Raw genomic sequence first — 22,205 nt, forward strand, 5'->3', positions numbered from 1 at the left:
ATACATGAACAACATCTCCAGAACTGCTCTGAGAGTCACTTCATGAGCATTTGACCGTTTCATTTGAGTAAAACTATCATCATGTCATACACATCATGTCATCACAGAAATGTAAAGGTATTCACGGCAACCCGTCAAAATAAAAGTTCGGTTTAATCCGAGGGCATTGGCAGAAATATATTACTATTGTTGAGTAGAATGTACGTAACAGGCTGCTACTACTACTACTCATGTAATTTAACCATTAAAAAGGAGTCCAGAAAAAAAAAAAAAAAGGTTTCTATGAAGTTACACTATTAAATTTTTTCCAAATCCCTGTAGTACTGTACTGTACTATTTAATTATTCATTTATTTAAATCAATTTTCAATTTTTGCAGTTAGCACACGTCTTTTCTTCTCTACCTGTTTTATATGACCCTACGGACCCAATGGGCATTTTTACTGTTTAGTGGTAGCGCCTTAATTTAGCAATTTCTAATATTGCAACACACACACACTTTTTAATATATATATATATATATATATATATATGTATATATATATATATTAGACTAACATTTGAGACCAGTGGCACCAGCAGTAGCTTGAGTTGGGATGCAGATGCAAATTTATTTTCATTAACACAAACAGTAACATCTGTTAAAAAAAAAATGTAGCAACCTCGTTTTTAAAGGGTAAAATTTGAATATTCTTATTGAGGTAAAACTCTAATCTTATTCAAATTCACCTTTGGTCTTCCATAGTGTCATACATTTAGATCAAGATAACTACAGGTAAAACTACACATGGCACTACCATTTTAAAAAGTAACAAATATAGTTTCTATGCTATCTAAAATGGCACTATGGGATTTAGTTATTTCAGTGTCAGTGTTGTAGAGAATGTCAGCACTGTTTCATCTGGCTTTAAACTAGTTAAAATCAGGGTGACATTTGTGGTGTGCGTGCCGGAGACCTCTGTGCCAAACTAATGCTTTTTACTGGATCTTGCAGCAATGTTTAGTAGTCACGTGATCGAGACCAATCAGCGAGTAAGCACATTTGTTCTGAGGTCATGCAGCGCTGTCTTTTGTGCCAAGCTAATAACGGTCCGTGCAGCGCGCTTCAAACAAGTAGCGCTCTTCCGCTTTTGCTGCATTTAAGAATTAAGCATAGCAACACTAAAAACACCTTGGCAACCATGTAGCAATGCTGCAAGCCACCTAGTACACTCTAACACATACAATATAGCATCATACAACACAGAAAACCACACATTCACATTAGTACATTCTACCAGCTGACATGCTAGCAATGCTGCATTTCATATTTATATTTTCTGGTTGTTGTATGTGCGGTTATGTTTTGTACAATAATACTGGTTGGTAGTGGTCGACCGATATATCGGCCGATATTTGGCATGTTTCAAATATCGGCATCGGCCGATAAGTTTTTCTGTTTGGCCAATGCATTCGAGGCGGGACTTTTATTTTGACGGCGCCTGAGTGTCAGCGCCTGAGCAGCACACACCGCTCACATTCTCCCTCTTGTTCGCCGTCGTCGTTAACAGTTCTGTCTAATACGGATAGAAGTCTGTCTAATAATCCGATAGAACGGTTAAACGAAGGAATTAAAATGTATACAAAAGTATTATAACGATTGCTTTTATATTATTAGTAATAGAAAGGCAAACATTATAATACTTTCTCGTTTGCCATCAGCATTCAGCAAATACACATTTACATCATTTAAACAAATCTTTGAATGACTAATGAACATCTAATTTCAAAAACCTTGCAAACTTAGCCGAATCCAGTTGTGAGATCTTGTGAAGTGTACATGTGACCTGCATGATCGCGTGTTCTCTGCCTGACTTTCAGTCCGTGCAAATTGAATGCTTTAAACATTAAATTCGTGATTTCAGATTATGGTGCGCTTTATGCGTTTTCCCACTGTCACTGTCATTTTCACTGTGTGCTGTATGTAAAATGAGTGTTACCTTGGCTTTATTTAAAAAAATATGATTCTCAATGCACACAAACTTCCCAGAATACTGAGTGCTCTGTTGGTTACAGATTACTTCCTTTTTAATTATATTTTTATTAAATATTTATTTATTTGTGGAAAATACTTTGTCATCTAAAGTATAAGTATGTTTATTTTACAATTTTATTTTTTAATCCATTTTCAAATGATTGAATTTCAAATTTCTTAAATATTAATGAAAATAAATACAATTATATCGGCTTTATATCGGCCATCGGCCACCCTGCTTTCCAAGATATCAGCATCGGCTGTCAAAAAAACAATATCGGTCGACCACTACTGGTTGGTTGCCAATACGGTGTATCTAAATTGTTATTAATTCCAGAAGGGTCATAGTGCATTATGCATGGGGTAGGAAGCAATATGCACCTCTGAAACAATGCTGGGAACACCGACTCCTTCCGTATACATAAACAGAGTTTTTTTTTCCCACTGGATGTATGAATTGTAGTCCAGGTGTTTCTCTTTCCCCTGTGCATTTCAATTGTGATCAATAACACAGATGCTTATTTGTGTCCCCTTCCTCAGGAGAGTTGCAGGAAGTGCCATGTGGTGTGGAAGGAGCACGCAGGAAAGACCTGTGAGCAGGTGCTGGAGAGGGACGAGATCCGGCTACGGGTGGCCTTGTAAGTGCCCGACTGAAAACTCTTAGCTTGTTAATAATTCATCCGTGCACTATTGAGGGCACTCGATAGTGTAGCGAACCACCTGGGAGATCATTAGCATGCCTGATGCCGAGTCAGCTGTTTCCCCAGGCCTTTCTCATGGCACGCTAAAACACTCGCTGTATTTGGTGGATTCCCTTGAGTGTTATGTTTGCAAATACACATCATCTAGAGCTGCCCCTGTGTGCAGCGGGCTTTCAGGAGGAAGTGTACTGGAGCGTGGTGGGTGTCTGTGTAAACTGATGCGGTGTGAAAGCAGCATATCACTGCTCTCAGTCTCTGGACTGGACAGGATGTGATCGCCGGGCTTCCTTCCTGTCATACACATGAATCAAAGACTGTGTATCCTGTTTACCCCCAACCTTTTCTGTTGCCTACATTTATAGAGACAGGAAAGTGACCCTGACTGAGAGATTGAGTTAAATATGGTGTTATACAGCAAGATAATATGTCTCAATACCAGTATGCTTTCTGTATGTTAAATAGCCCAAAATAACTGATGCTAAAATGAACATATTTGCTTTGTTCCAATAGCCAGTGAACTGCAGCTACCTACTAAGATAGCATCCTAACTGAAATGAAACCCATTAAACTCATTTGGTTTGATGTTAGCATGTTGCTAAGCTAATGATGTGGTACTCTTTAAAAAACATTAAAAAAATACATCACACAAATATTTGGTAAAATAGTTTTGAAAATGACATTTTCAATATCATATTTTTTATATTTTGAATGAAATACAACTATGTTTGGCACATTTCTCAGTAACACTTTACAATGCATGAACATGAGCTAAAAATGAAAAATTCTAAAGCATTTTCCAATCTGGGTTAATGTTTATGTCAGAATTTACTAATACATTATTAAATCAAAAGTTCTGTTAATAGTATTTAATGGAACTGAGCTAACGTGAATTAACAATGAGCAGTTTTTTTATTAACTAACTTTATCAAACTAATGTTATACTGTAGATGTATTGCTCATTGCAGCCCAAAAATTAACTGTTGTATTGCATATAACTTATTGCAAACTGTTATCCATTTCTCTTAATTTTGTCTGCCATTTTTATGGCAAATTTCAATTTTCATTACTTAATTTTTTTTCTTTCCACTAAGCTTTAAGACTATTTTTTAATTGTACGTTTTTCTGTTTGGGCATTAATTGTTGTAAGAGAGACTTTTATTTTGACAGCTTTCTCCATCTTCATTAGTTTACTGTCTTGTTTAGCAGTTCTGACTATTAAGGCAAATGTCTATTGATAGAAGGGCTATAATGCTGTTTTTAATTTACTGTCAGCATTCAAAAAATATTTGGCATTTATGTCATTAAAGACTTAAAGGGGTCATATGATGTTGCTAAAAAGAACATTATTTTGTGTATTTGGTGTAATGAAATGTGTTTATGCGGTTTAAGGTTAAAAAAACACATTATTTTCCACATACTGTACATTATTGTTTCTCCTCTATGTTTCTCTTCTCCTTTCTGAAACGCGTCGATTTTAACAAAGCTCATCGGTCTGAAAAGCGAGGTGTGCTGTGATTGGCCAGCTATCCAGTGCGTTGTGATTGGCCGAATACCTCAAGCGTGTGAAGGAAATGTAAAGGAAAAATTGAAATCGCATCATATGACCCCTTTAATTCCACAAACAATGCAAACGTTTTTGCCCAATTGATTCATATTAAAATGATTTAATTCCAATTATTTTAGTAAACATTGTCAAAGAAATATATCTAATTGCAGCGATTGCGTTTTGCTTTTAAAATAAATGTATATTTAAATAGTATGATATCACATTCCTATATCTGTCGACCACTATTTAAAATACTGTCTCGCTAGGCAACTCACAGTGCTTGCATGTAAACTGAACCCAAATGTCATTTGTTTCATGGCCAGTGAGGAAAAGATGACCGCTGCCCGTGTCAGGAAGTGCCACAAGTGTGCCACAGGTCTGGTGAAGTCGGAGGGCTGCAACCGGATGTCGTGTCGCTGCGGCGCCTTCATGTGCTACCTCTGCCGGGAGCCTATTAACGGCTACAACCACTTCTGCCAGCACGCTCGCTCGCCTGGCGCCCCCTGCCGACAGTGCAAGAAGTGCTCGCTGTGGACAGACCCCACGGTAAATGACACACTACACTTCTTTGGTTTCGAGAGAGGCTGCTTTCATGCTCAACGTTAGCATGCGATCATCCTTGAAAAGCAGCAAACACCTTACTTTCTATACATTTACATACATTTGTGCTCAGTTGAACACTCCTTTTACATGACGTACTTGCTGACACTTTTTGACCCTCATTTTGGAATGTGTTTGGAGCTGTTAATTGATTAAATTACATGATATGCATTTGCATTCTTGCTTTTATGTTAAATATTATTTTTGTAGTTTTTTTAATTTTTTGACTTCATTTGTTTTATAATTAACAGACAAAAGCATTAAAAACAGTACATTTACATTTTAATTGCATTATTTTTTGAGAGAATCAATTGTAATACATTAACAGCTCTAACCTGTGTTGCATTGATTGATTATTTGTAATAAGAGTGATTCAGTCTTAGAATAAACACCAGGTGAGTGTAATGGCTTTGTGTTGGTTTTGTATACAGGACTCTTTGAGAGTATAACATACGAGAGGTACTTGAGTGGAGCATGCTGCTTCTCATGCGTGTTGATGGATTAGGAGTGCTGAGAGGTCTCTACTGCAGGAATACTGCAGCTACCACAGTCAACCGTCATGCATTAGCTGCATATTATATAATAGCCAACTGAGTGCTAAAGATGTAGCACTCAGCAGTCCATGACTAAAGCACAAAGTGCTCATTCATTATTCAAATAATGCTGTTAATTTGACCATTTATTAATCATAAAAGGTTGTTATTGATACCTTCTTAGTAGATGGGTAAAATACACAAATATTATATTAGATTTTAATGACGAAAATCTAATCATCTACTTAACCTCATTTAGCATATTCTTATTAATTTTAAAAGTTATCTAGCAGAATGTTCCTCTTTTTTACACCCTAGATTTAAACTCTAATTCATGTTTGTAATTTATGTATTATGAATTGAGTTCATCTAAAAGTACTCCACATTGAGGCTGCTTGTTTGACAAAAATCTAAAAAAATATATTTTGGGCAATATCTATTATTTATTGATTTGGAAACATCATTCATGTATATACTTTAAAATCCACTGTTAAAAGGTTTATTTTTAAAATACAATTCAACTGAAAAACAAAACATATTTATTTATTTGTATTCTATTTCTATTATTATATAAATAATATATTTGGGCTTTTAGGGAGAGGTGAAAGCAGCCCACTGTAAAGGAAAGGGCTACACTGGATTTATAACACAAAAGCATCATTGTGAAATGGAATGTGGCCCAATATCAATCTCAATTATCTTGTTTTCATATTTGTTAGAGACCAAAGTCATGATTGAAAAAAAAATTGCCCAGCCCTAATCCACACACCATACAAGAAGAATGAGAAATAAAACTTCTTTGGTTCAAACTTCATATGTACCATGAATGATGTGTAACTAAAGAGCTAGTGTTTGTCCCTGATTTTCACCATCAGAAAGAATTGACATTCTGCTCGCTCTCTTCCTTTTGTTGTTTTGTGGCAACAATACATTTTGGGTTTGGCACAACTTGAGGATGAGTGCATGATGATGGAATTGTCATTTTGGGGGAAACTATCCCTAAGCAGTGAGCATGAGTGAGAAATCCCTTTCCGGTTGATCCAGGAGTTCCACTAATTATCCGATTAAGACATTTGAATGGTGTTTCTGTGTGAAGAGCGCAGTCAGGGAGCAGTCCCGCTGGCAATTACCCCTCCTTTCAGAGCCGTGCCTAATCACCTGGCACCGTGCACCAGGCTGACTGGTGAACTTGAGCTGTTTTGTGTTTGACCGATGAAGTGGACTCCTCCCAAGTTCATTTTCGTCCAGGCTGTGGTCTGACGCGGACATTGGCATCACATTGTTTCTGGCGGGGTTCGCTGGTCTTTTCACATGATTGAACAGTAACCGGAGAGCCTAATTGCCGTGCCTTTTTGAAAGGCTTTTTTGTTTTCTCTACTTCTCCCCCTTTCACTTTCTGTGTCTTTTTCAATCCACAGCAAGACGATGAGCGAATCATTCAGGAGATTCAGAAAGAAGGTGAAGCGGAGTTAAATAAGACGACCAGTCAGTCAGGTCAGTGTTCCTCAGCTGGACAACTTGAGTCTGCCACCTAAACCCGAGTGGTTTCTAATGATATTTTGTAATGTCTCCCTCAGAAAGCACAGGGAAGAGAGTGGGACCTCCCCCTGAGCCCATCCCAGCGAAGCGTCCTCGGGTTACACCGCAGGCCCCTAACGCAGCACCTCAGGCCGTACGTGCCCCCCTGCTCATCCCCCAGGTCATGCTCCCCGGGCCGCAGCGTGTTTTCCTTCAGCCCATTCCAGCCCCCTACGTGCCCCCGTTGCCCAACTTCCCCCCAGTAAACTACAACCCACGTAACCTGAACTTGGACTTCAATATGCCTATGCACTATGGACCACCGCATCGCTTCTTCAGACCTCTTTGAGGACACCATGGTACAAAGCACCACATTCGAACTACTAAAAAAATAATCCAGGCTTCTATGTCTTAACTGTTAGCCCTCGCTGTTATTTTCTACGTATTTTGTAACAGGACCTAAACTGATTTTCTGGTGAGTTTTCAGGATGCCTGTTGGATTTGCTTCTTTGTTGAAAGGCATTTTTTGGAACAGCATACAGAGTGAATAATATGAACACCTGTTAGTTTTCAGTTCAATAAAACAAAGAACTTGATGGAACTTTAAACATTGTTCGTGAAATCAGTCAAAATGTATGTTGGTTTGGCTGGGATTTCCAATGATGTTCCCCAAAAAGAATCCACTGCAGTCAACAAACCACTTTAATGTTTTTTCATCCAGGGTTTTTCTTATTCAACATCTTCCTCCTCGTGCAAATGCCTAGATTATTAGTTTAGATGGATACTGATGCCATTTCAGATCTGTAAATCATACTGTAGGACCATTTTTTGCTACTGATGTTTACACTGTTCAAAACTTTGGAATCTGAAAGACATTAACAGTATTAAGAAATTAATACTTTTATTCAGCAAGGATGCATTAAACTGATTGAAAGTCACAGTAAAGACAATGTTACAAAAGGTTTTTATTTCAAATAAATGCTGGTCTTTTGAACTTTATATTCATCCAAAAATCCTGGAAAAAGTGTATCACAATTTTTACAAAGCTATTAAGCGACTGTTTTCAGTATTGATAATAAGAAGAAATGTTCCTTGAGCAGCAAATCAGTATATTAGAATGATTTCTGAAGGATCATGTGACACTGAAGCCTGGAGTAATGATGCTGATAATTCAGTTTTGTCATAACAGGAATAAATTGCATTTAAAATATTACAGTAGAAAGCAGTTATAAATGTTTCACAATATTTACTGTTTTTACTGACTCCAAACCTTTGACTGGTAGTGTAGATCAGACATTATTAGTTTTAACCCCCTCATACTTGAGTCATGAACTTCAAAATCATTGCAATATTCACAATTTTATGTCAGCGTAAATTGTGAATATTCAATTTGGTGCCCAGCCCTAGCTGGGATGTAACATATGAGAGCTTATCTGGTTTGCATCACAAAGGGAAATGGAGGAGGAACTGTAAGCAGATGTAAATGGGATGGTGGAGAATATTCAAATTTAATTAGATACTAGACATTTCTTTGTTCTGGAACATCCTCACTGTGAGCTTGACAGTCTCTCTCATGGATGTTTTTAAATTTAGATCTGTTGAGCTATTTTTATGAACTTATAATTACCATCTCTTGCTCTCCGTGTTCATACATGCTTCTAAATATATTTTCTGCACTGATAAGGGAAATCTGCTGAATTGATTTAAGCAAACGTGCAGTCACATTAGCAAAACTTTGGCAAAATATCATGGGCAAAGATGGTCAATTGTCAGTGTAGTGATGCATGAAGCACCCTTACTCGGGTCATTTTCAAACTAAGTAGTTTTTTGTTGGTCAATTTGTGTCCGAAGTTAAACAAATGTGTGGGGAACACGTCCGTCTGTAAAAATGCCCAAACCCATCAAATTCCTAATGCACCGGCAGAATTTTGCCTTACAAAGGTAAATGTGTTCACACCCTTATGCAGAGAGTGTTACAGTCTTACTGTCAGAGCCGATCCTCCCTATACACAAAATACGCAAGCTGCGTAGGGCCCCCGAAACACCAGGGTGGGCCCCCTTGCTCTCAAAGATTATTAAATTTTAGGTTCGTTTTTGAATTTGGCCAGCGGTTATGAAAACATGAATGATCATTTCTTTTAATGCGGTGCGCTTTCACCCTTTCTACGTAAAAATCAGTCAAATCATGAAATGTGAATGTCGTACAGTCTTGCTCGAGACTAAAAAAACGAGTTGAAAGCATACCGAGCCGTGGAAGAGACACTGTTTCTCAAGTTCTCTCCACGAGCTCGATTCAAGACGGAGTGAAACACGGACAAATGCTTTTCATTCATTCGTTCATAACCACTCATACCCCACTTCACTGCCCCCGCCCCCCACCGACACAGTTTTGCGTAGGGCCCCCAGAAGTCTAGGATCGGCACTGCTTACTGTTAGCTAAAAGCCTTATCAAATGAATCAATATTTTTAATAAATGAACATGCAAAGGTGACTGCAAAATTTGTGAATGACACTTCTGCAGAGTGTTTTCTCTTGAGTTCGTAATCCATGTGGACCAAATGATTCAGGAACTCTTGCTTTTGATTTATGTAATGTAGGCTGTCAGTGCCAAAGATCAATACATTGTCTAACATTAAGCCGTTGTTATTCCGCACGTCGGCCCATAATGCCTGTGAAGTGGGTTGTTTATTGTGTTGTATTGCGTGACTAGTGCAGTGAGACTCCCGCAGAGAGTCCCGTCCTCTTGCCCAGAGCTTCAACAAAGAGCCACAGCTCTTGCTCACTAATGGAGCCCACAGGATCCTCACCTCCAGCTCTCCTCCCTGCTGGCAGTATCCCCTCTGCCCTGGGCTTTATTCAGACCCCTCACGCCTCTTAAAGCACATTACTCATCCTCACAGAGAGCACGAGGCTCTTACAGAAGCCCTTTCTTTGGTCTAATCAAAGGGATGGTGGTGTGGAGACCATTGCGTGTCAATCAAACCAGCAGAATAACACATCTGTTAAAAAATAAAAAATTTGGTAATTTTCTCCCATCTGTTGTTGGTGGTGTATCTGAGCACCGGTGTACCACACCTGACGCGGTGCAGGTGAATGAAGTGTCTCAGTTTGACATGGTAACCTCCTAATGGGTCAGCAGATGGACAGACTTTAGGCCCGTAGGCCTGCAGGTGTGAAGGGTCGACCCTGGCAGCTTGCGCTCAATGCGCCCACAGCTTAAGAGCTTCCTGAAACTGGATCTGTGCCCCTGAATCTTCTGCCTCATGTTTCCTCAAGTCTCTCATTCTTAAAAATCAAGCTTCTTTTTGGCATTGATGGTTCCTTGAAGAGCGTTTTAACAACCATGGAACCTTTCCATTGGACAAAACATTCTTTATAGTGGAATAGGGTTCTTTAGATCATTAAAATGTTCTTCACATTAAGAAAAAGTGGTTCTTTTAAGAACTGTTCACTGAAAGGTTCTTTGAGGAACCCAGAATGGTTCTTCTATGGCATTACTGTGAAAACCCCGTTTTGGAACACTTAAAAATGAAGGTTTCAAAAAGGGATTCCAATTGATTCCATGCGTTGATTCCAGAGATGAACCCTTTTGGGTTCCTCAAAAAAAAACTCTTCTTTGTGTGAAGAACATTTTAATAATATAACTGAATTGCCATCATGTTAATAACTGAAAGGTTGTTTGGGGGACCAAAAACGGGCATCAGGCCGAAAACCTCTTTTTGGAACATTGAATTTAAACAGTGACATTGTGGTTTGAGGATATGGGTCAGGTCAACCTAAAGATAGATTACAATTCCTCGATGTTATGGTAATGTACCGATGATTTCCAGAGGGATGGTCAATGTATCTAATAATCAGCCTGAAGGGAAGTCATGTTAAGATTTCCTTTTGTGTTTGTTGAAGTGTTGATGGTGTGAAGGGCTGGACTTGCAGTCATGAGAGTGTCATCATGCCCTGTTGTGGTCCCCAAGGTGGTGGTCACACATAGCAGTGATTTCCTGGGCTCAGTGATAGTCATGTGACTGCTGGAGCTGCTGTCCATGATATTATAAACTCCCAGAGATTAGGTTATATGTTAGGAAGGAGAAAATCATTTGCATTTAACTGAACAGTTTAACCTGATCAGTAGTAAATGTATGATTTATTTTGGCTATAATTTGCATATGTCAGTCTTTTACTTGTATAATGGAAACAGCATTTTGGCATACAAACCTCTGCAGCACTATTATTTTAAGTTTGGGGTCAGTACTTTTTTTTTTTTTTTTTTTTTTAAAGAATGTAATACTTTTATTCAGCAAGGACACATTAAATTGCTTAGAAGTGACAGTAAATATATTTATAATGTTACAAAATATTTTTTTTATTTTTCAAATAAATTAGGTTATTTTTAACTTTCTATTTATCAAAGAATGCTGGAAAAAACAAGCATAATTGGTTTCCACAAAAATATTAAGCAGCAAAAGAGTTTTCAACATTGGTAATAATAAGAAAATGTTTCTTGAGGAGCAAATCAGAATATTAGAATGATTTCTGAAATATGTGACACTGAAGACTGGAGTAATGATGCTGAAAACTCAGCTTTACCATCACAGGAACAAATTACATTTTTTAAAATTTTAATTGGAAACCAGTTATTTAAAAATTGTAATAATATTTCATAGTTTTACTGTTTTTACTGTTTTATTTTCTGTGAAAATAAATGCAAAATAAGCTTTTTTTCAAGGTAAAATGTTGTAAGATAAGGTCAAGGGTCTACTACAGTTTGTAATGTCAGTCATGGATAGAGGCCTACTGTTTCAGTTACTATTTTGAAACAAATATTAGGCAGCGTACCTTGTGAGTACATCGTGTTCCATTCCACACACATCACAAAAATGCAAATGCATGGAAAACTTAGAAAACCACATGCATAATAAGAGAAATGTCCTGACATTTGTCACAGTGCAGACATTGTTCTTTTCCTACCAAACGTTACAGTCACATCTGTGCAAAGCTGTTGCTCTGCTCTATGTTTATTCAAATGCTGTACACCGGTCCATCATGTGAATCTGAATTCAGCCTCTGTGATCTCGACTTGCACATGCGTCTCATGAAAATGATGACTAAATGAAGAAATCCTTGGCTGCCCACCTGAAAAGCTGCAGTTAAATGACATGCTCTGAGTTACCATGGAAGCATTGGTCCCTGTGTCAGCCAGACTAGATCATTTAACCCTTTCAGTCTCTTTTCTTAATTCCTGAATGGAAATGCTCATGGCGTCATCTTCCATGGTAACATTTAGGCTGTATTTGTAATCTAATATATATAACACTCATGAAGACTACTAGTTAGAAGACTATTCATGAAGACTATTAGTCTACCAGTCAATCTGGTGCATGCATATTTATTGAACTCACAAATGTCTGAGTGGCTTCAGGTTCAATAAATCCAGGGCTCCAGTTGAGGGGGGATGCATGGAAAAAAATCATCGCCTCAGTAAAACCACCATCCCCCCTTACCATCCCCTTTGGATTAATAATGGGTATTCTGTAAAATTTATCATGCAAATTAAATGTTAAAATTATCTACTTAGGATAATTCACGAACGGCGATTGGCCAATCAGAATTAGGTTCTGAGACAAGCGGAAGCAAGTTTTCGTCATTTTTCGCGCAAAATGGTTCAAGTACAACTTTTTAATTTATTTAAAAAGAAGACAACAGAAAAGGTATGATTTTTCCTTCATTCGAATTTAAAAACATTCCCCTGACATAATGTTATTGTGCTGTATGTGTAACTGTGAGGGATTGAGAGCTGATAGGAGACATTATGGAGTCATCGACTTAACCAAACAAAAACACGTCTCGAGTCCAAAAGCATTCACTGCGCGATGAAGCCTATTAGAATACAGGTAAAATAACCTTCTAATTCAAGAAATTAAAGAGAAAATACCCATGTATGAGTTTTTATGTTTTTATATTCATTGCACAAGCAATGTACTTTTCGGAATATCAGTAGGCCTACAAGTGCGAGCACAAAATGTGCTATTAATTTGATACAACCGTGCATAGTAACACGGTGTTTCGTTCCTTGAATGAATCAGTTTTTGAACGAATCAAGTGAGCCAGTGATTCAACGGCCCATTCAAATGGACACTTTCCCTGCGTCCCAATGTGCATATATCCAGCCTATCTGCCCTAAATAGTACTGAAAATGACTAATATCACATAGAATTTAGGATGGATAGTATGCACATTGGGACGCAGGCTTGTTTCGTTTCTAATTGAATAAGACATTTTGAACGAATCGTTTGATTTGAACGATTCAATAAATAATTTATCAAAACGGGCTTGCTGCCACCTACTGGTGGTTTTATTGTCATCATTATTTATCCATGCCTAAACTAGCCAAGTTTTCAGCACAAAAGCACATTTAGCAAAATATTGTTTAATTATAAATATTGACCAAAATTCCTCCATGTCAGGCCAAAGAAGGGAGAAAAAAAAGCTTTAAATAATAGTTAATTTAATAAGGCTAATTTTTCATTAAATAAAAACCTTAAAAAAAAAAATTAGACAAATTTTGTAATATTATGTAAATATTGTATGTAAACACACCATCCCCCCTGAAATTTTTTTACAATTCGACCACTGAATAAACCTAATTTCCCAGCTTAGAGAATATGATGCACACTCTTTGTTTTTGGGACGGCTGTGTATGCTGGAAGGGTCAGTCTACAGTTGTACCATTTCAGTTTTTCTACTTTAAAAAAAAAATCTTGTTTAATTCAATGAGTTACTTGCATTTTTTTTTTTTTTTAACAGTTGCAATTAGTATGTGATCTGGGTATCTCCATTTAAAAAATGTCTGTTCTTTTTCGTATTCATATTGAGTGGCTTCTCTGAGACTCTTACTGAAATATTGTGGATTTGAAATCTTTTTATAGCTTGCCTTGCAGCAAAGATCACATGCTTTCAATTTGTATTTCTATCTGCATTTTAGATACTGAAGCTCCTTCATTGCACAGTGTGGTGTCCTTTCAGTTACAATTTTAGGCTCCTTGAACTTTAATAAATGACTTTTTTGTTGTTTCAATAACTCAGCAGATGGGATCAACATCATTTTGAAAACTGCTGCTCCAGCAATAACACCGAACAAAAGCCTCATTGATGGAGCGGCCACCAGCTGAAAAAAAAAGTTGAGTTGAGTTCTCAGGAGAAAACTAATTTCTCTCATTCTGCTGCAGCGGGGTAAGCTTTCAAAACTGGGAGCTGCGCTCATACTTCACCAAATCCTGCTCAATTACCTAGATAAAGTCATATCACTTCACAAGAAGGAAAGTGTGTTGATCATTGCTTTGCCACTTAAAGAGAACTAATATTTCTAAATGTTTATTTTCTAGAATTAAAAACAATTCACTGACAAGAGTTTCATATTCAAACTGTATTTATTTCCGGATTTCATTTGTACCCATGGCACATGAGGAAACATAACCATAATATCAAAGCAATATAAAAAGACATTTGTAAAGACTTTACAAAGTATAATGTGGAATGTCTTTCCCCCGCCCCATAATGGCCTTTTAAGGCACAGTCATTATCATTCCCTTAGCAATGGGAGATCATCATCATGTGAAATGATAGCTCTATTCTTAAATAACGAGCAGTTAAGCTCAGAGTGGCTCGGTTAGTTTGATGCACACCTGAAAACTAATTAAGCACCAGTTTAACCTCAGGTTTAAATCTTTAAGCAATCTTGTGTGAAGTGTTAATGTCTTCATTTTGGCTTTTTCTCCGAGGTGTAATGTGTATAAAGGAATGAGGTTTATGATAATGTCTGTGCCTACTCAAAAACAACAACAAAAACAGAGTGTTAGGTGACATTTCCAGATTAGACCACTGCACGAGTCCAGTGAACCCAGACCCGCCATTCCTTTGAGAATTGTCCGGTTTAAGAGGGGAGAAGTGGTTTAATTTAGCATAAATACTGTGTTGAACCTGCAACAACATATCTCACGTCAGTATCTTCACACACAATGCAACGATGACATCACTTTCGAGTTGCAGAAAACAATTTCCACTTTAACATCTATACTTCTTTTTTCCCCGCCCATTTGCAATTCCAGGTGTAACCCTAATTTTGAGATGAGGGACTGTACGGTACCAATCCAGTTCTCTTGGTTTTCTCTTTTGAAACATTAAAATGAATTCTAATGGCACAGATAGTGTGGCAGTACACAAAGCACTGCGGTACTTCAAACACGAAAACAAAACAGTTTAGCTCATCGCCTTTTCAGTGGCCTGAGAGCTTCCTTCATAACTCTGTCAAGTGTATGGAAAGAAAAAAAAACGAACATTCATACATTTACCTGTAAATATTGCCTTAGTCCTCGGGTCATGAGGGTAGGTACTTATGACTGGCAATACAGTGGGAGGCATTACATCAATAGCTCACAGTCACAAGGTTTTCTTTAACATATTTCGCTATGTGTTAATAGTAAGAGTGCGAGGCTCATACAGGACTGTGCAAAGACAAGGAAGAGGGATCATGCTACAGTCTGGTACATCAAAATCCTGTGTGTCAACGTGTGGCGCCCACATAGTCGATCTTCCAGAGAGTGAACCGACTTGTCGATTAGTATGGCAGATTAAGAGATGACATTAGATGTGCTTAACCACACAACACAAATTTGGATGCCAGTTAAGGCCAGTCCCAGTTTTGGCCACTTGTCATCAAACCGCACAACACTGCGGTAATGCTGTGGCACACAAACCCTGAAGTGTTTAGACAGAATCAAGTATACGTGACTAGAAGTAAGACCCTTCACCTTTGGGTTTCTCTCTGCTATTGGCCTGTGTGCTCACTCGTATTCAAAAACCATATTCAAAATGCATAACAGAAAGGGAAAAACGAGAAAGAAAAAGCCACAGTGGTTACTTAAGTGCTTTTAGTACTCCCACAGAGTGGAGGTGTCCAGATCGTCGGCATTGGCCTTCAGAACACCTGCGTGATCGCCCTTCAGATATTTCCCCTCGGTTGACTTGATAGCCACCTTGTTGTAGTCGCAAAACTCGAGGAAGAAGTCCACCGGGGTGTCGCTACTGCTGAGCACGTTCGACTCGCTGCCCACCATCCAGTATTTCCCAGTGGAGTCTGAGAGGAGATTCAAGGCATCATGAAAAGTCTTAAAACCTGGCTTCTCCTTTCCAAAAAGATAGTCTAAATTAGAAACATTAAAGTGCAAACAAACCTCGCAAGCTATAGGCGCCATCTCTGAACTCCAACCCAAAGACATCATATGATGAGCGGTTGGAGTCCAGGGTGCCGGTCACCTTCCTGCATCCAATGAAGCCATGCTCCCCTCTCAGCACGATGAGGGGCCTATTGATGAGCTTCATCAGGAACTCCTCGGTCTCACCTGAAAAAAACAATTTTTCAAATTGAAGACTCACAATAGCCAAGCGCTCCACTTAACATCTATCTATCAACAAGTTTACTAAATCACTGCAGCATTTCCAAACAAAAGGTTGAAACGGGGGAAATAGTGTGCAACCTGCGGTGTCAATAGTGGCAGCCAGCTGTCCATTCTTTTTGGCAGCCACATATTTGCCATTGTTAGCACGCAGGGTTATCTTCTTCCCACACCACTCAATGTCAAAGTAGCAGTTAGCAGACCTGGTTGAAGAGATTATACATTAAACTATGAAATATAAAAGATACTCCAAAAAGATACTCCCATCAGCAAAATGATTATCAAAAATGTAAAAATTATGCATGAAGTTGTACCACACCACAGACTCCGTTTGTGAAGGAATACTATTCTAGCATGCTTGCATTTTGTTTCATTTACAGATTTGCATAATTTGTATTAATTCTTTGTTTGTGTTTAATGCCACGCCAGTTTCCACCCTGGAAGCCATGTAAAAAATATAATAAAATAATTAAAACCTACAGTACACTGCTGTTCAAAAGTTTAGGGTCAGTGAGATTTCAAAAGTAACAAAGACATTCATCATTTTACAAAAGATTTTGATTCTAATTTTAAATAAATGCTGTTCTGTTGAACTTTCCATTCATCAAACAATTCAGAAAACAGATGTATTGCAGTTTCCACAAAAATCTGCACAACTGTTTTAGACATTGATCATAATAAGAAACGTTCTTGAGCAACAAATCAGCATATTAGAATGAGTTCTGAAGGACCATGTGATTCTGAAGACTGGAGGAGAATAGACTTTGTTTTTGTTAAAAAAATAAATAAAAAAAATTTGACACCAGTGTATACGTTTTGATTAAAAAGTTTAAAACTGAATGTGGTCTGACTTGAATTTTTTCAAAAGGGTCTTTAATTTTAATTAGTTATAAATTGAAATGTATTAATTCTGATGTTGAAAAAAAACTAGTAATAACAGATTAAAATACTGCTTATAGATTTATTTTAACTGATTGCAAGATGCCCTTTACAATCTAATTAAATTAATGTTGTATAGTTAGTGCAAGACATTAAAAAATAGGCCCACGAACAGGCATAGATTCTTTAATCTAAAGACTGTTAGTATGAAAATACTGACAATACTAAGCTCTCTTCATGATGGCATGTTCCTGTGATTCACACTCACTTAATAGAGGCAGTGCATTGAAGGCCACCATTAGCTGTGAGGGTCCAGTATTTGCCAGTGCAGGTCCTGAAGGCACACTTCTTCGTGTCCTTACTGATTTCCATCTGGAAAGTCTCCTGGTCACCTTCTTCATCCTGGTTGGCCGAGAGGTCCATGCCTGTCAAACACAAAAACACAGCATACTGTAAACCACATTATAACCACCACCAAACCCCTGGCTTTCATCAGTGTGAGCACACAACACAATTTTAGATATGGATCAGCCATGCTGAGTGAGCAGAGAGCTCGGCAGTTTTAGAGGTGCTGATCTTTGAGATTACTTGACTAAAGAGTGTTGAATGCTATGGACTATCCCTCTGGCAATTGCTTTGGCCTCCACACACACACACACACACACACACACACAGAGTTAATCCCTTTAAGAATTGTTCACTCATATATGCCAGGATGCTTAGTGGGAGGCTTCAGAACAACAATAGTCAATGCATCCGGTTAGTAGTTTAGATTCATGGAGCTCAGTGAAAGACCAGACCACCAGTCCTCTACTGCAGGAAATCTAATTAAACGCCATTGTGTGCATTTAGACACACAGTCATCAGATACATTTTGCATTTATGGTCTAAACCTCTTTGGAGAGGAAAACAGAAGACAGGTTTTTGAACGGAAATATTAAAGCTACATAAAGACAAACATCTAAAAGATGAAGTTACAGCTGAAATATTAACATTTACTCTGAGAATGAATCCTACAAAGTTTGGTTGGAGAAATCAAGAATCTTTTGGATTGCCATGGTTTATTTTTCAAACATACATGGTCAAATACGTCATCTATATTTTTAATCTGTGATTCACCATGATTGCTTTCATGTTTCTAGTTTCACCAAGCTCGTAATACAGCTATACAAAATTGCGTATTAGCACTGCTGCGGCCTGGCCTCTGGAAGGCAGATTGAGTTTCCCAAAAAAATGCGTGCCTGAATGAGCAAGGAAAATAAATGGCCAAGATGAGAAACACATGGCTGCAAATGGAAGATCTGCAAAGGAGAATGACTAAGACGCCCGGAGACTTGCTCTAAATCAGTCTCAGGCAGGACAAGAGGGGGAAAAAAAAACTCCTCAATCATTCTAGGGAGGTATGCATCCTCACCCGACATTTAAATGGTTTGGGAGGATCTTTTAAGCCACCAGCAGACACACCCCCAACCCCCATCGCTCGACGCCTGACTGCGAATGGTCGATCCATCCACACGACAACTGCAGGGCTTCTATTCTCCAGTGAAAAGCCTTTAATCTTGGCAGCAAAATATTGTAGGGACATACATTTTGGATATTTTAAGTCAATTTCACAATTATAGTGGATTGCCAAACACTCGGTCAACAGGGTCAAGCAGCTGCAATCATATAGCAGCACAGACAAATAATCCTCAAATGAATACAAAATATAACGCAAGACACTGTTGGGAAACCATCTAAGCACTTAACGCAACGACAGACATCCGATGTCCTTGCCACAAAGGAAGGAAGAGCAGGCAAGCGAGCAGGGAGACTCCTAATCTTTTAAGACAGATGCATTTAAGCGAGAGTGCATCTGTTTTTTTGTGCGTGCTGAAATGGCTAAACTTGTGCATAGCGAAGCTCCATTGTTCTGCATGCTGGGCTGCCTAAAGACTCTCAGCAGCTGGGCTGCATGGTGAGCTGGGGCCCAGAGCATGCTGTCTTTGTTCTCCTTCTACTCTCAGCACACGCCTGAAATCTCGGCCCCCTCACAAATTCTCTCAAAGGGACATGACACAAACATTGAGTCTAATTCTCTAAGGATCGTATCCCTGAAGGCAAATATTTGATCTAGGCAAGCATGAGCATTGGTGGGGTCTCGATGTAGTAAGATGATGTGCATCATAATTAAGTCCAGATCGCTGTAAGCAAATGGCATGAACTGCTTTTTAAGGATAGATGCAATCTTGCACTATCACAAGGCTAAATGAACCACAAACATAAAAGAAGCAAAGTCTAAGAAACAAAGGCCATATAGAAGAGCCAATCATGACCTGCAGAGACGTGCCTCTTGGCATAGACCCAACACCCTGGCTCTGTCCTGCCTCATCTAGCAATACTGGTAAACCAGAGCTGGGATTGCCAAGCAAATCCCAGACATCCTCACACAATGATGCCATTTATGTCTTTCAATTAATTTTTTTTTCAATTTAGCAGTTATTAAAACATAGCAGATCATCTCATTTCATTTTCAGCAGTAATAGGGTAGCAAAGCTGTAATGCTGACGCTGAAAAGCAAGATATTTTACCAGTGCAGCGTATAGCACTGTATAATTTGATCTATTATTTCAGTCTGGCAGTCTCAGGTCAATTCTTCTGGGTGTTTAGAGTAATGATTGCCTTCACTCTCAACTTAATTACAGCACGCTAGCCTCTCCAAACTACAGCCGTTATGGAATTTACAGAAGAATGATTGTGCAAAGTTGCAGACAAGGGCTTGAGTATTGATTTCATTCTCAGCTAACAGATTTCTATCGTGACAATAACCAGAGTACTGTAACCCAGAGAGAGTCATCAGACAGAAAAAAAATGGAAGCAAAATGGAGCCTCACTTGGATGCACAACCAGATTAATCGTTAAAAAAAAAAAAGATATCTCCAGGAAACATCTGCGAGTAGACCAAATTTCAGGATCTTCAAAGTAAAGCATACGGATTTTCCCCCCCCTTTTCCCGCATTCGCACTGATCCACCCCTGGGCTCTGCCCATTTCCACACAACCACAAAAAAAGAAAATAGTGGAATACCTATAATTAAGAATGAGCTGTAGATAATTATGGAGGATTTACAGGAACCCAACCCTGACTGATGTACTCTTGCATAAACGAGCACACAAGTAACTGACAATAAAGCAGCATCGTTTACCTTGCCTGGTGGACACATTCCTGTCGTTGCCAGCGGTGAGGACCACTTGAGGGTGGCTCTGCTCCAGAACAAAAAGCTCGTCTTTGCCAACCTTCGAGCTCTTGCCGGCCTTCATGGTTCCACTGGGACCAGAGGGAGCCAGGTACTTCCCAGTGCAGTCTCTGAAGGCAACCTTCCCGGACCTGAACTCCAGCGTGTACCCCGTGTTCTTGTCAGGGTTTGGGGACAGGCCTCCGTCGTTCTTCAGGAACCGGTTGTCGGATGTCTGTAAGTGGTACCTCTGGTCCTGGAAGACCAAGGTGATGAGGGAATCGACGCCCCAGGGAACGTCTCGGTCAATGGCGATCTCGCTCTGCTCGGTGCTCAGGTGCGCGTATCTTTTCCTGGTGACGCTGAAGATGTTGACCTGGGGGTGCATGGCAATGTGCACGCTCCATTTCTCTGCGATGGAGATGGTCTGGGCGAAGCAGGTAATTCTGTCCTCGGTGCCGCCCAGGTAGCGCTTGTGAGGCTCAGACTGCAGTGACCAGCGCCCATCATCATGTGCAGTGATCACGAACCGACAATCCTCGCTCGGGGTCTCGCTGTCACCAGTCACGTTGCCGTCTTTGTCAGCTGCGATGTATCTCCCCAGATGGCTCTTCAGGTAGAACGTGCTCGAGTCGTCGCCGTTCTGCTCGAAGGTCCAGATCTGTTTCTTCTTCATGCTGGTGGCTGATGCATTGATCTTGAAGCCGAACGTTTCAGCCGTGAGGTACTTGTTCCCACAGTTGATCAGTCCGAATTGGATTTGGAGCATGTCGCTGGTTCCGTTTTCAGTCATGTTTCTTCTCGGCCTTGCTGGAATGGGTTCTGCTGGTGCACCGTGGATGATGTTGACGGGTCTCTTTGTTTGAAGGCGCGCCTCTCTCTCTCTCTCTGCAGCCTCACAGCGCGAGCGCACAGACACAGCTGTGGCTTTTATACAGATGAGTGATGTCACGCGCGCCGTCCCGCCTTCCTCCATCACTCTCTCACAGCCCAAAAGGAGTTGGGAAAGACAGAATTTGATAATATTCTCACTAGTGAAAGAGTTGAACAAACTACTTCGTTTTTCAACTGCGCTGAATATATTGCGTAAAATAGACGCGAGCATCCTCGCGCGTTGGAGAGATGTCGAACTCTCGCGTGCACTTGAAAGAATAGTTCATTCAAAAAATGAACGTTCTAAAAAATGAATGCACACTCATGTCGTTCCAAACCTGTCCAAACCACATTGGATTGTATTTAAACTGTATGGACAACAAATAGGGACATTTTTCAACATAGGCTATGTGAACCTAGACCACAAAACCAGTCATAAGTGTCAATTTTTTGAAATTGAGATTTATACATTATATTAATAAATAAGCTTTCCATTGATGTATGGTTTGTTAGGATAGGACTGATATCCTGTATATATCATATAATATTTGGCTGAGATACAACTATTTGAAAATCTGGAATCTGAGTGCGAAAAATAAAATCTAAATATTGAGAAAATCGCATTTAAAGTTGACCAAATTAAGTTCATAGCAATGCATATTACTAATCAAAAATTAAGTTTTGATATATTTACAGTAGGAAATGTACAAAATATATTTTAATGGAACATGATCTTTACTTAATATCCTAATGAGTTTTGCCATAAAAGAAAAATGTATAATTTTGACCCACACAATGTATTGTTGGCTATTGCTACAAATATACCCCAGCGACTTAAGACTGCTTTTGTGCTCCAGGGTCACATATCTTCTTTTGTGT

General features: G+C 39.0%; 2 protein-coding genes across 2 annotated transcripts in view; one reads left to right on the forward strand and one right to left on the reverse strand.

Moving 5' to 3' along the window:
- LOC107703418 (E3 ubiquitin-protein ligase RNF216-like) overlaps positions 1-7,844 on the forward strand; it is a 37,576-nt gene extending 29,732 nt beyond the window's left edge. The window contains exons 14-17 of the mRNA XM_016506038.1: positions 2,554-2,651; positions 4,584-4,806; positions 6,812-6,887; positions 6,971-7,844. Coding sequence (XP_016361524.1) covers positions 2,554-2,651; positions 4,584-4,806; positions 6,812-6,887; positions 6,971-7,260 — 687 coding nt within the window. The 3' untranslated portion in view covers positions 7,261-7,844. The remainder of the gene's footprint in view (positions 1-2,553; positions 2,652-4,583; positions 4,807-6,811; positions 6,888-6,970) is intronic.
- A 6,472-nt stretch (positions 7,845-14,316) lies between these two features.
- On the reverse strand, positions 14,317-21,432 carry LOC107703419 (fascin-like). The gene is made up of 5 exons (XM_016506039.1): positions 20,424-21,432; positions 17,508-17,664; positions 16,442-16,563; positions 16,139-16,306; positions 14,317-16,041 (listed from the first exon to the last, which is right to left on the reverse strand). The coding sequence occupies exons 1-5, from the start codon at positions 21,427-21,429 to the stop codon at positions 15,836-15,838; spliced, it is 1,659 nt and encodes a 552-aa protein (XP_016361525.1). The 5' UTR covers positions 21,430-21,432; the 3' UTR covers positions 14,317-15,835.
- Between the last annotated feature and the right edge of the window lie 773 nt (positions 21,433-22,205).

This window comes from Sinocyclocheilus anshuiensis, unplaced genomic scaffold (assembly GCF_001515605.1).
Source record: "Sinocyclocheilus anshuiensis isolate Anshui unplaced genomic scaffold, SAMN03320099.WGS_v1.1 scaffold58, whole genome shotgun sequence".
Lineage (NCBI taxonomy): Eukaryota > Metazoa > Chordata > Actinopteri > Cypriniformes > Cyprinidae > Sinocyclocheilus > Sinocyclocheilus anshuiensis.